Below are 13,915 nucleotides of genomic sequence, written 5' to 3'. Positions count from 1 at the left end.
AAAGCGATCTGCCCATCCCAGGACTTCTCGGTCATCGTCCAATGTGTCACCTCCTCGACTACACCTCCACCCAGTGCCATGCGGCACATCATTATCAAGGCATCGTAATTCCGATCTGGCGAGACGTCCTTTACTGGTGATCGAGGTTGGCCTGTGTCAGGCAGTCCAGGGGACACTCCATCCCCTTCTGAATCACAGCAGCTGTCACCCACCAGTCATGGGATTGAATCTGAGCCCCACCGAGGCCCCTGCTCACCAAAATTCCGCTCAGCTTTTGATCCGGTTTTCTGAGCCAAGGCAGCTGTGGATAGTACCCATGCGACATCTTACCGCTGCTAGATTGTTTTGCCAAAAGTTGGCAGTTGTGGTGGCAGGGGGGGGGGGGGGGGTGTCTCTTAGATGACCCAGACTCTTCCGGCATATTCCAACCTCAGCCCACAGTGTAAACCTGAGCGGGTCTGCGCTGTAAACCCCAGCTGGTTCACGTTCAAATTCAGTCCAAGCCACATTTTTAAAAAGGGTTCCAGGGGTAACCCGGGAAACTATAGACCAGTGAGCCTGATACCAGTGCCAGTAAAAATGGTAGAAACTATACTTGAAAGAAAAAAAAAAAATGACTGACCACATAGATAGACACAGTGGGTCCGATATTCAAAGCACATTCAGCGCTATTGAGCCAGATAAGCAGGACTTATGCGACTTAAGTAGTGGCTGCTGAATATGCGCCCGGGTTCGGCGGCTGCCGCTTAGCATATAAGTCCCTAATACGGCTAAAAGTTACACACGCAAAAAATAGGCATGTACTGGGCGGAGCGAGTTAGCCGTATAACTTATATGGCTGGCTACCGGTGTTCAGAGTTAGCCGCATAAGTATATGCGTAAGTTCAGACGCCCCGTAGAGCAGGCCTAAACTGAGCCTTATCCGGCTAAGTGAGTGTACATACGCGTATACTCGGCGGCTTCGCCCTGCCGCTGAATATACATCGCAGCTTAGCCGAATAAGTTCTAACCGGCTAAGTTGCTTACATGACCCAGCTTTGAATATCTACCCCGGTTTAATAGGGGAGTCCCCATGGTTTTTGCAAAGGGAAGTCTTGCCTTACTGATGTGCTAGATATTTCCAAGAGTGTAAATAAACGCGGGGATAAAGGTGAGCCAGTTGGTGTGGTGCATTTGGATTTTCAGAAGGCGTCTGACAAAGTCCCCTTCGTCAGAGACGCCTCAGGAAATGGAGAGGCCATGGAATCAGAAGCAGAGTCTTATTGTGGGGATGGCAAGTGGACAAGGGATAGGAAACAGAGGGTAGGATTAAACGGTCAGTTTTCCAAATGGAGAAAGGTCATTAGTAGAGGGTCCCGGGGGGGGGGGGGGGTCTATACTAGGCCCTGTATTATTTAGCATAAGCAGAAATGATCTGGAGAAAGGTACAATGAGTGAGGTGACCAGATTTGCAGATGAAACAAAATTGTATCCAGGGTCGGAGTAAGGATATTCGTCACCCTAGGCGAAACTTACAGCCTTGCCCCCTTCCCCCGTCCACCCCCATCATGCCTTCCCCACACACAATAAAAAAAAGTATGCATTTATAATAACAGACTTTACATTCAAAATACAGTCTTCTGAGATAAAGATTTCACTTACAACAACCTGTATATTATATTTCCATGCACTGCTGTGGTGCCAACCAGCAAACCCTGCAAAAAAGACACTTGGAGCCCATATGGTATTAGGCCTATTGTGATGTATGTTGGGTGTGGACTTGGGCCTCAGAAAGCCATACATAAACTTAATTATAATTACAATATAATAAAGCTCCTGTACCAAAACAACACTAACTGCCAGCATTCAAACCCTACCTATGGAAAGACAAGGCTGCAAATATTCTATCATGCCCTAGAACACCAATGCACCTCCTATTAGGGAAAACAGAACAAGCCAAGCTGCCATGGCTTCCTATACAGAAACTACACACTTGCAGAAAACCTCACCTCAGTCACACGTACGGAGCTCAGAAAGATCCTCACCAAACACAGAGTAAAGAGACCAGAAAGTATAACAGAAACAGGCAGACCCAAACTGAACTGGGAGCCACCACAAGCCAGGCGCCATATGCAGTGCCACAATGGAAAGGCAGAATCACTGACATGCCTCAGAAAACATCAAACAAAATCAAAAAAATATAAAACATCAATCATAAAAGTAAAAGCACATTAATAAAAAGAAGAAATATTTCAAAATGGCAATGAAAACCTCATATAAACCACTATTAAGGTGGTCTTGGGAAATGCACTGCTTATCCCTGTGGTAAGCAGCATGGAATCTATTGACCGTTTGGGATCCTGCCAGGTACCTGTCGCATGGATTGGCCACAGTGGGAAACAGGATACTGGGCTTGATGGACCTTTGTTCTGACCCAGAATGGCAAATCTTATGTTCTTATGTCATTTTACAAACACTAGTAAAATATTTTCAAAACAGAAGACCCAACAAATAACACCTGAGGCCCAATATTCAAAATTAAACATTTATCTAAATTAACCAGTTAAGATTTATCCGGTTAACTTAAATGGGATAATAGCACAGCTATGCTGCTGGATATCCGTGTATAAGTTTCCACTTAGACGGATGTTATATCTGGCTAAGTTAGACCTGCTCTATAGCAGGCCTAACTTATCCAGTTAACTTAACTGGATAAGTCTGAAAATCGCCACTTATCTGATTAAGTTAACCAGATAAGTAGTATCATCCCATTCACTATCTGCTATCTACTTAGCCAGATAAGTGACATAGCTGGATATCCTGCGGCCACCACTTAGCAGGATAAGTCCTACTTATCCAGCTAAGTAGCATTTCATTATTGGCCTCACAATAATTAAAACTAAGGATAAAAACAATCCCCCTCTCCTCCATACCTGGGGACCTTTGATTTCCATATACCCTGAGATTATCTTGGATTAGCAGGAGGAGAAGGGGGATTGTTGCCCTGTCTCACCCACAAATGCTCTCTCTTGTTCAATCACACATACATGCACTGTCTCTCACTCACACACACACACACACATACGCATGTGCTCGCTCACAGGCACTCTCGCTCAATCACACACAATCGCTTTCTCTCACATGCATTCTGCCTCACTAACAGACGCACTCTCCCTCACTCACACACCACAGACATGCTCTCCCTTATTCACACGCACACATATACACATGCTCTCTCAATCAATCACACACACGTGCTCTTTCAGAACTCACTTTTTCACCCCCCTCTGAAGGCAAAACAACAGCCAGCAGCATCTTCCTTCAGCCTCCATACCAATGGGACCCCTCCTCTTCTTTCTGGCCATGGGTGCGGTGTCGCTGCTCTGCCTCCCGTTCCTGACCCCCATGCTCTTCTTTCTGAGGGTGTGCTCCTGGCCACTCTTTCTTCTCCTGCTCCTCAGCACATGCAGGCCTGCTGCTCCTGAGGGCACACGCCCAGCTGCTTTTTCTTTTGCCCCTGAGGGCCCTGGCTATTGTTGCTTCTGCGCCTTACACTTAACGGCCGCACTGCTCCTGATTGCGGGAGCCCATGCTCATGCGGGTTGGGGCAGCGATGCATTTCCTCCTTGCAGCCCGCACAGGCCCAAAAGAGGAAGTGGTGTGGCTGGGTCTGTGCAGGCAAGAAGGAGGAAATGCCACGGCTGCACTGCCCCGTGAATGGTGGTGCTGTGGGCAGCCGCCTATGGGCGTCCACAGGTCCTGACTGTAATGCGTCAATAAAACAGAAGCAGATAGCTTGTGAGACCAGGAGATTGGGCATCTAAATGGCAGCTGCAATTTAATGTGGACCAGTGCAAAGTAATGCACGTAGGGAAAAATAATCCCAGCTACAAGTACATGATGCCGGATTCTATGTTAGGAGTCACTACTCGGGGGAAAAGGACCTCAGAGTCCTCGTGGACAATACCTTGAAATCTTTGGCTCAGTGTGGGGCAGCGGTCAAAAAGGCAAGCAGAATGCTAGGAATTATCTAGAAGGGAAGAGAGAGCAAGGCTGAGAATCTCATAATGCCTTTGCATCGATCCCTGGTGTCACTGCACCTTGAGAACTGTTTGCATTTCTGGTCACCCTGTCTCAAAAAAAAAGGCATAGCGGACCTAGAAAAGGCATAAGTCAAAAGGACTGCACAATGAACGCAATGGAGGTTTTAAGAGAACACTTGCCTGTACCCAATACTTCAAATTAGATAGTAGAAAGTTAAATAGGGAATGTGCAATACCAGCACGGCAGTTTGGCAGTTTGACTTTTAAGAAAATTATTAAAAGGAGTTTGTACAGCGACGCAGGCAGCTAAAAACCTCTTTGTGCTATCCCTGAGGTTGGCAGAATGGCATTTTGCTGACTTTGAGTAGGGCTTAGCATTTAAAGCATGCTTGTATGTGTTATCTGCTTGCCGCAAGTTCAGAAGCTTTGGGTGTTAGACCAGAGCACATAGCATCCTAATGTCCTTCTGATATGTCCGCTCAAAACCCTCTTCTTCAGATATGTGTGCTTGTAGGCTGAACGGGATCACATGAGAGTGGGCCTATCAAAACCTTGAGTGGGGAAAAGTTCGAGTGGCATGCTCTAATGTTCATGGGGTTTTTCTATCTTAAAGCATAGGTCCATGGTTGAAGCATCTTTCCGGCAATGAACAATATCCTATTGACTCAAACCATTCTAGTGTTGGGCTACTAGTAGAGACACTGTCAAGTCCCTTCTCCGATAGCACCCAGCCCTGTGACGGTTCAGTGAAAACCATAAAAGTTTATTCAGTTTGTTCGTATCAGCTAAATCAAATTTCATCTTCAGTTTATAGAAAAGCTAAAAAAAAACCCAAACAAATGCAAAGGTAAACCTGGCAAGATTGTTCACCTGTCACAACTTCCATTTGTGAAAGATCTGAATGCCCCAGCAAAAAATAAATAAAAAAAAATCTCTTTGTATCTTTTGCAGGCCAACACTGAGGAAACTCAAGCCAGACAGCATGTATAACACTTGGGTAAGTCCAGTTGATGACATACTGTCACTGAAATAAGTAGTCCTGTCTCCTCCTCGAGACATTAGCACACAACACCTATGATTGGATTAGAAACAATGTCCTCCACTGTTTATAATGCGGGTCTCTGGGGACAGAATCCAACTTTTCAAAATGACTGGGGGTGCTGAACTCCACACAGATTACCCACTCATTCCCCGCAGCAATAAAGAAAAATGCAGTAGGTGGGTCATGGGCACGATGGCCTGAGTCAGGCCATATTTAAGTGCCCATAGCAGAGTAGGTGGTATAGACATAGGGAGGACTCATGTGGCCAAGCAGCGAGCTAAGGACACACTGACAGTCCACTAGTGTCTCATCTCCCCCAACTGCAGCTCAACCCTACCAGTCTTCCCCACTTTCATCTTGTAGCCTATCCACACCACATTCTCTCTCTCCCCTCTATGCTCTCATTATCTCCTAATCTCATCTTCCTTTACCCCTTTCCCCCTCCTTTCCTTACTCCCTGTGCTCTTTAGTAATTCTGTCTCTCCCACATTTGTGTAATTCAACTTTTATATTTGCGGTCAGGGTAATGATACCCCTTTGCCTGCTCCTCTTACATATCCCCAGATTAAGACTCCCTATCAGAAGCCTCTTTCTAGCCTTACCTACTCAAGCTTCACAACCTGAAATCCTACACAATGCCGCCCTCATGGCAGTTCCTTTTTGATAGGTGGCTGCAACCACTGTCACGTCAACTGCAGTTTCTTCTCTTCTTCACAGGAAGATGACATCGATGGAATACACATTGTAGCCTTTGCAGAAGAGGATGATCCTGGTAATTCCTGTCCTCTTTTCATACTTTTCATACCTTCCCTAAACATATCATTATTCTATATGTCTTATGTGAAGAGCCATGCAGGTGGTCCTGGGAGAAATGTCATTTTGATGTTCCATAGATGCTATTGATTCAAACCATGGCAACCTTGGCCTGATACATAAGCAGACATAAGGATAGTTTGGTGCCACATAACTCTGAATCACTTTATTGCCCTAGTCTGATAAAATCAAGTAGGAGCTCAGCAAATCCATCATTGAGGGTAGTTCTTGTACAGTATCTGAGATATAGTAGGTCTGGGGTAGGTTACTACTGTTGGAAGTCATAACCCAATTAATCTACCCGACAAACCCATGCAAATGTGAACTAAAGCTAGACAGATCATCCAAAACTGAATATTATTGGGAAACAGCCTTCCATCTACAACATAAAATAGTACCAAGAAGGTGAAGCTCTAAATGATGAGTCCCAGGGTCACAAAATCTTTAATAGAACAGTACTATTGAAGATTTTCCAGGTGTGGTATCCCTATGGGTCATTCCTGCAGAGGCTTGTTGCAAAGGTTACTCAATGTATGGGAGATACCACTACTTGAGACAAAAGGTTCCAAAACTCCTTGATAGTTTTCCTGAATTCATATTTATACGGTATACTGTGGAGCTGGTCTTCAATTAGGTAGGCTTCCATAGGCAGAATCACCATGTTCTTGTCTTGATGAATTTAACAAAGCTGTGTCATAAGAAGTGTTGTTTCCTCATTTGTAACGCTAGCCTGTGCAACTACTAGCTTGTCAGCCATTCGTGCTGGGTTTATGGATTTATATTAATCTTTTGGATACAGATGGTTATGAATTCCTGGAGATCGTCAAAGAAGTTGCTGAGGACAACACCGACAACCCTGACCTCAGTATCATCTGGATCGACCCTGAAGATTTCCCATTGGTATGGTGGGCTCTTCTGCTTAGCTGTGTTATTGTTAATAATGGTTCTGAAAACACACAATAAACGTGGAATCCTCCTATAGAAATCCTCTGAACCCCATCATACCTTGGCTACCAATATTTTAGCCTACATGACGACAAGACTAGTTTGATTGTCTTGGAGAAAGAATAATCAAACCTCCTCTTACATCAGCTTCATTAATGTTGCTCCATATTGTAGATGATGGGAGATAATTAATAGGTACCAAATGTCAAATATCTTTTAACCTCTGTGCTAGTGTGTCAATGTTTTTATTAGGCCTTGTTGATGTTGTGATAAAATGGTATGCACAGTCGATGCTATGGAAAATTGATCTGGGGCCAGTTATTCATGCCAAAGGCACAGCTACAACATGGCTTAACATAGATTATCAGCAGAGAGTACTGGCCAAAAATTCTAAAAGTATATATGTAATTTATTTTTGTGCTTTTTTCCCCCTTCTAGCTGATTCCTTACTGGGAGGAGACATTCGGCATTGATCTATCCCGGCCTCATATTGGTATTGTCAACGTCACAGATGTAAGTACTGCACTGAGCGCATCAATACATATCTAGCATGCACGTGACCATTCTCCATGGGGTTTCCACCTCTTTGTTAGCAGCCGGTCTGCCTCTCTCTCTCCTAGCACTAGTTTCAGTGTTTCTGTCCACTATGGTTAGTCAGCCATCCATCCATCCATCCATCCATCACACTGGGTTTCTGCTTTGCATCTTTCTCTCTCTCTCTTTCGTGTCGAGTCTCTGTCACTCACAGCAGTTCCTTTCTCATACCTTTTCAACTGTTCTCCCTTCGTCTCGTTTATTAAATTCTTTCTTAATTTCTATTTCCCTTTCCCTCCCATGCTATTCATTTCCATGTCTCACCTCACTTTCTTCTCTTCCTTTCTCTGTTGCCTTGATTCATCCTACAGCACCTTTCTCTCTCCTTTTTTCACCACCTGCTTTTGTTTCTCTCGCCTTTTCTTTATTCCTCGCCTTTCCCTGCCTTTTTTGGTTCTTTCCAAGGCTCCTCGTTCCTCTCTTCCAGTTCCCTTAATTTCCCTGCCTTTCCAGCCGTTCCCCTCCTTCTCTATCTTTTTTTTTCACCCCATCCATTTTTTCGCTTTTCCATTCTGCCCCCTCTTCTGACTCCCTCTTCATCTGAGCAACTTGTCTTCTTGAGCCTACGATCAGTTCAGGTCCCCTCCACACGTCCCTTTTTGTCTGCTTGTTGTACAATTAAGGCCATTAAGATGAAAGTACTTTCTCCCCGTCCCCGTCACTGTCCTGTACGGGTTTTCTTCTGCCTAACTTCCTCCCCTCCCAGCTTTCTGTTTTGCCATTTCATCTTTCTTCACCTTTTGGTTTTCTTCGCTGTCTCTGAATGCCGAGGTCCCAGCAGAATTCCCATCGTTGACAAAACCCAACAGGTACTCAGTCACACACAAATCCTGAATAAAGATGCGTCCCAGGGCACTGCAGCTCCAGCCTCTAAGAAGTTCATTTAATTTCGGTGTATCTGTATTTTCCGGGAGTTGTTGCTGTGGGTATTTATTTAATTTATTTATTTTAAAGTTTTTTTATACCGACATTCATTTGCATATCACATCAGTTTACATGGAACAGTTTTAACAACCACATATGAGATTTACATGGAACAGTTTTTAGCAGCAACATATGAAATTTGCATTGAACTAGTATAACAGTAACAAGAGCATAAATGAGGTAAGTACACGGAACTAGTGTAACAATAATGAGGATATAAATAAGGCATGTCGGTAAGAGGAGGTAATATTTCAAGACCATGAGGCAGGTTGCAACAGTTTAAACTGAGGTTGTTAATTGGAAAGGAATAAGTTAAAGTGGTTAGCGCATAGATAATCTGGATGCAACAATTGTGTAGAAAGGTTATAACAGTAGCATTATTTAATATAATGTGGAAGAGGAGTAAGTGTGTGGGTGGGGTTATGCGAAGGCCTGCTTGAAAAGCCAAGTTTTCAATTTTTTTTTTAATTTCTGGGTGCAGCGTTCTTGGTGTTGTGTTTGGGGCATTGTGGACCCTTGGTCACTGTGGAGATGACTCCTCCCACGGGGAGGGGCCCTGTGGGGAACCACAGCGATAGGCTGATCTCAGAGAGCAGACACTGGAGATGGAAAGCTTTATTGTACTGCTGTAGATAGATGCAGGAAGGTAAGGCACTGATGTCCACAAGGTGCCCATACGTCCAACAGTCTCTGATATAGAAGTCTCACCCAGATGTCCTAAATAGCTAGCAACCCGCGGTGCGGGCAACGCCAAGCCTGGTGGGTGGAGTTGGAGCACCGGATCGTAGTGGTACTCACAGGAGCGTTGTGCAGGTGTCTTCCTGGTGATGAAGATGGTGGGACCGAAGGTCTGAGGTGCAGGATACATAGACTGGTAGGCCCTCAAGGAGCGAGTACCTGATAGTCCAATCCTGAAATAGAAAAGAGAAAGACCCCCGAGGAGCGGTTGTCTTAGTTAGGAGAAGCCCCAAAGGGTAGTTGGAAGCGAGAGACCCCCGAGGAGTGGGTGTCTAGAGCTTCGTGAGGAGTGAGGTCCCCGGAGGGATAGCGAGGCCTCTAAGTGAGCAGCTTAGAGTGGTCAGAGAAGCTTGAACTGAAGTTCTTGCTAACTCAAAGGTGGTTAGCATTGTGGAGGCTTAAATACCCAGATGTCATGCGGTGGGGACGCCCCCAAGGTTCCCACCATGAAGTGTATTTGAGTGTAGGCAACGTGCATGCACCTGCGCGCCGTAGGAGGCCACGGAAAGAAGCATGGCGGACTGGAATGCCGATGCTGAGCTGGAGATGCCGAGGGTTTCGGCACCTGGCACCGCAGGCAGCCATCTTGCCCAAGGAGGAGGAAAAGGGTAGAAAAGAGGTAAGACAGAGCGGTCGCAGCCGTCTGCGACTGACGGACGCAACACTTGGCGCAAGTCAGGGGGCACTGAGTTCCAGATGGATGGTCCTGCAATGGATAGTGCACGTTCTTTCATTGTGATCAGATGAGTGAGACTAGGAGAGGGTGTGTGTAGGGTTCCCTTGTAAAAAGATCTGGTGGGTCTGTCAGAGGTGTGGAAGTGAATGGAATCATTCAGCCAGTGCATGTTTTGGTTGTGTAGGGTTTTATGTATAATTGTGAGCGACTTGTAGAGAATTCTGAATGAGATTGGGAGCCAGTGGAGATCTCTGAGGATGGGGGGTGATATGGTCTTTTTTGCGAGTGTTAGTGAGGATTCTGGCGGCAGAATTTTGAAGCATTTGTAGAAGTTTAATGGTGGCTTTGGGGAGGCCTAGAAGTAGGGCATTACAATAATCAATTTTGGAGAAAATAGTGGCCTGAAGGACAGTGTGGAAGTCGTTGAAATGGAGGAGGGGTCTTAGTTTCTTTAAAATGTGGAGTTTATAATAGCATTCTTTTATAGTGGAGCTGATGAATTTTTTTAGGTTTAGTTGGTCATCAATGATGACTCCTAGGTCTCGAGCATGTTGTGAGATGGATATTATGGGTGGATAGGAGTTAGTTTCAGAGAGGCTCATGGTGTTATGGTGAGGCGAGATGATAAGAAGTTCAGTTTTGGAAGTATTAAGTGCGAGGCTGAGGTTAGTAAAGAGATTGTTGATTGAGGAGAGAACGTTTTCCCAGTTTTTGAGGGATTTGGATAAAGAGTCTGTAATAGGGATAAGGATTTGGAAGTTGTTCGCATAAATGAAGTGAGTGAGACCTAGATCAGACAGGAGTTGGCATAGAGGTAGCAGGTAAATATTGAAGAGGGTAGAGGATAGCGAGGAGCCTTATGAAACGCCTCGAGTTAGGTTGATAGCTTTGGATTCACTATTACCTATTCTGACTTTGTAGAGTCTGTTATCTAGGTAAGATTCAAACCAGCGAAGGGGGGTTCCTGAAATGCCAATTTCGGAAAGATGGTTTAGTAGGATGCTGTGGCTTATGGTGTCAAAAGCGGATGATATATCTAGTAATGCAAGAATGTAAGCATGGCCCTTGTCTAAACCTTTGAGGAGAGAGTCTATGAGTGAGATTAGAAGAGTTTCAGTGTTGAAGAATTTGCAGAAGCCAAATTGGAAAGGGAATAGAATATTATGTTTTTCTAAGTGGTCAGAGAGTTGGAGGTTTACAACTTTTTCGAGGATTTTTGCTAGGAAGGGTAAATTAGAAATTGGCCGAAAGTTGGCAAGGTCATTTGGGTCGAGATTCAGTTTCTTTAGTATGGGTTTGACTATGGCTTGTTTTAAAGAATCAGGAACATGTTCATGGGTGAGGGAGCAGTTGATGATACCAGCTAGGGGTTGGGTTATTAGGTTAGGGATGGACAGGAGGGATTTAGTTGGGATAGTATTGGATGGGTGCAATGAGGGTTTCATTTTCTTTAATAGGGATTCTATCTCGGTGGCGGAGGTGGTCTCAAAGGAGTTCATGGTAGTGGGAGTCTTTTTAACAATGGATTGTGAATTGAAGAGTAAGAGGGAGAAAGCTGTGAGGCCCAGAATGTGTGTGAGAGGGGATACCATGATTGGCAATAGGAATCTTGGGTGAAGGGTAGGAGGGGTTAAGAGTGGATTCCTGAATTTGGAAGTGTAGTGTTTGAGAATAGGAATAGGGCAAGCCAGCATTTTAGGCTGCTGGGGAGTGTGGATTGAGGAGGATTGTTGTTGGTGGGAGTAAAGCGAGGTAGTGAGTGGATGGTGGGGGAGGTGGATGTAGATGAGGATGGGGATGGGGATGGGGATAAAAAGACATGCTAATGATAAGGGACTGGCGGGGGAGAGGCAGTGTGGCAAAAAGGGGGAGAACACCGTTGTATTGAGGAGAAAAATTATAGGAGTTGCTAACAGAAAGGGGGGGGGTTTGAGGCAGAGGGAAGGGTAGTGGGATAGGAAAAATGGCTTCAGTGTGGCGAAAAGGGTCAGCATTAAGGGGCGCGACAAGGGGCTTGCGCGGAGCGGTTGGTGGGCCCTGGATGCGAGGCCGGATGAAAGAGGCTTGCCTGGAGGTAAACGCCGCGCTTCAAGGGCTGTCGGTGTTGCAGCCGATGACATCGTGGGGTGGGCAGTCCTCGGATCTCGTCTGGGAGAGCATACGAGGCAGTCGCGGAGGCTCCGGTCCCCGATGGGTCTACGCCGATCGCATGGAGCGGTCAGCGGGCCAGCTGATGAGTGTTTGCTGTTGCAGTCTTAGGGTCTTGAGTTCTGGCTGTTGGAAGGTGCAACACAAAGGGGCACACTAAGGGGCAGGCCCCTTGGTCGTGCTCCTTCGGCGTGCAGTGCCCAGCGCGCAGCGCCTTCGGCTCTCCAGTGCTCTTTTTAAATGTCCCTCATCGCGTCTGTGATGCCAATGAGGGGAGGAGTCATCCGTTGCAGAGGTCGGGTATGGCAGGGTCTGCTGGCGGGCCCTGCTGCTTCGTCCGGCGTCCTCGGGTGTTTGAGAGGGGGGAGCAGGAAGCAATCCACTGCCTCGGGTGAGGCTCCGATGTTTCTCCGGTGTGCAGAGAGCTGGAGCAGGATGCAATTATCTTAAAAAAAAAAAATCACCAAGACAAAGCAATGACATGGATTCTGATTAATACAACTGATAGTTTTATTCATTTTACCTTCACCTGGAGACCTCCCATAGGTGGCACCACTGAGAAAGAGCTGACAGATCAAAGGTTTTCTTCACCTATTACTGTCTATGACAAAATCTGTTTGAAATTCGAGCCTGCAAGCCCTTGCTTAAGTCCTTTTAAAGTACAAGACAAGCGGCTGCTAATATTCCAAGGTTTCCAACTCTTAGGATCCTTTTAGTCACCAAAAATATATTTTCCAAGCCAACGTGTCTTGTTGGCACTTTTAAAAATAAATATTGCTTGTTGTATTTACTTTGTCTGAGAACATATTATCTCCCCATCCATTCAACCTACAGCAATCCCGTTCTCAAGGTCGGTGTCTCTATATATAAAAGCTAAAAATCAAAATAATGTTTTCCCATAAAACTAATGGATCCAGCCCAAAATGTAAAAGAAAATTACTTTTCCCCTATTACACTTATGGATCTTTCTACCCTAAAATTGCAAAAAAATAAAAAGAATAACAAAGAGAATCATCGCTCTTTGCATCCAACAGAGTTTCTCGACTCACCCAACATCAGTGAATTTGCTCCTTGCAAACCAGATCGTAAAATTAGGCTTCCTGTATATGGAGACTAATTACGTCTTACTCTCGAGAGCTCTTCTATATTCTATGTCACTTTAGTTCCAGACCGGGATTGTGTCCCAGAGGTATAACTAACCAGTGGGGGTGCGGGACCCGGGGAGATTCTTCCCCAGCAGGGCACCCTCCCCGTCCACTCCTGAGATATTAGAGCAGGTTGCAAGGGGCACTGTGTACCTTCTGATCCAGTGCTGATGTCTACCATGCCCAGGCCTTCAGCTCCTACCACTCCCGAAAAACGGGGAGTGTTGTTAGAAGGTGGGGGAGAGGTTACTGTGGCAGTGCAGGACCCCCCCCACCCCCCCCCCCCCAAGTCGTAATTGCCCCATCCTACCACCCAAGTTCAACCCTGCCCAAGAATTTTTTTTATGGTACACTTTTACCCACCAGGTTAGAATAAGCTTGCTCCCTGCAGGATACATCATAATATGCATAATTAAATGTACATAAAAGCAGTTATTAAATACAAACACAACATAATCAATACATATTACATCTTCATAAACATAAAATAATAATACAAGGTTACATTAAACAAAAAAATAAAAGTAAAAATAATGAAGCCTAAAACTGAAACAGAAAACAACAACAATCTCCCCCACTCTTTCCATCAACAATTAGGATAAGCATGACGAAAAAATTAAGTTTTTAGTTTCCTGCAAAATAATAAATAATTATCTAATAATCGGAGATCAGGTGGCAGAGTCTAGTAGCTGCGACTGACAATGCTCGAGATCCTAGTTATTCGACTGGCGGAATGCAAAAACGAATTTTACCTTCAGGACGAAGGTTTCTAGAGGGAACATAAATTTGAAGTGAATTTTTCAGATACGAAAGACCCAAATCCTGTATTGCTCGAAATACCAGAAACAGTGCTGGGACTGGATTGAAA

General features: G+C 45.1%; 1 protein-coding gene across 1 annotated transcript in view; it reads left to right on the top strand.

The window, feature by feature from the left end:
- CASQ1 (calsequestrin 1) overlaps positions 1-13,915 on the top strand; it is an 82,280-nt gene that overhangs the window by 59,960 nt on the left and 8,405 nt on the right. Inside the window, exons 8-11 of the mRNA XM_029580930.1 lie at positions 4,974-5,019; positions 5,782-5,836; positions 6,677-6,777; positions 7,261-7,335. Of these exons, the coding sequence (XP_029436790.1) occupies positions 4,974-5,019; positions 5,782-5,836; positions 6,677-6,777; positions 7,261-7,335 (277 nt within the window). The remainder of the gene's footprint in view (positions 1-4,973; positions 5,020-5,781; positions 5,837-6,676; positions 6,778-7,260; positions 7,336-13,915) is intronic.

This window comes from Rhinatrema bivittatum, chromosome 16 (assembly GCF_901001135.1).
Source record: "Rhinatrema bivittatum chromosome 16, aRhiBiv1.1, whole genome shotgun sequence".
Taxonomy (NCBI): domain Eukaryota; kingdom Metazoa; phylum Chordata; class Amphibia; order Gymnophiona; family Rhinatrematidae; genus Rhinatrema; species Rhinatrema bivittatum.
This window is presented reverse-complemented; position numbering and strand designations above follow the sequence as displayed.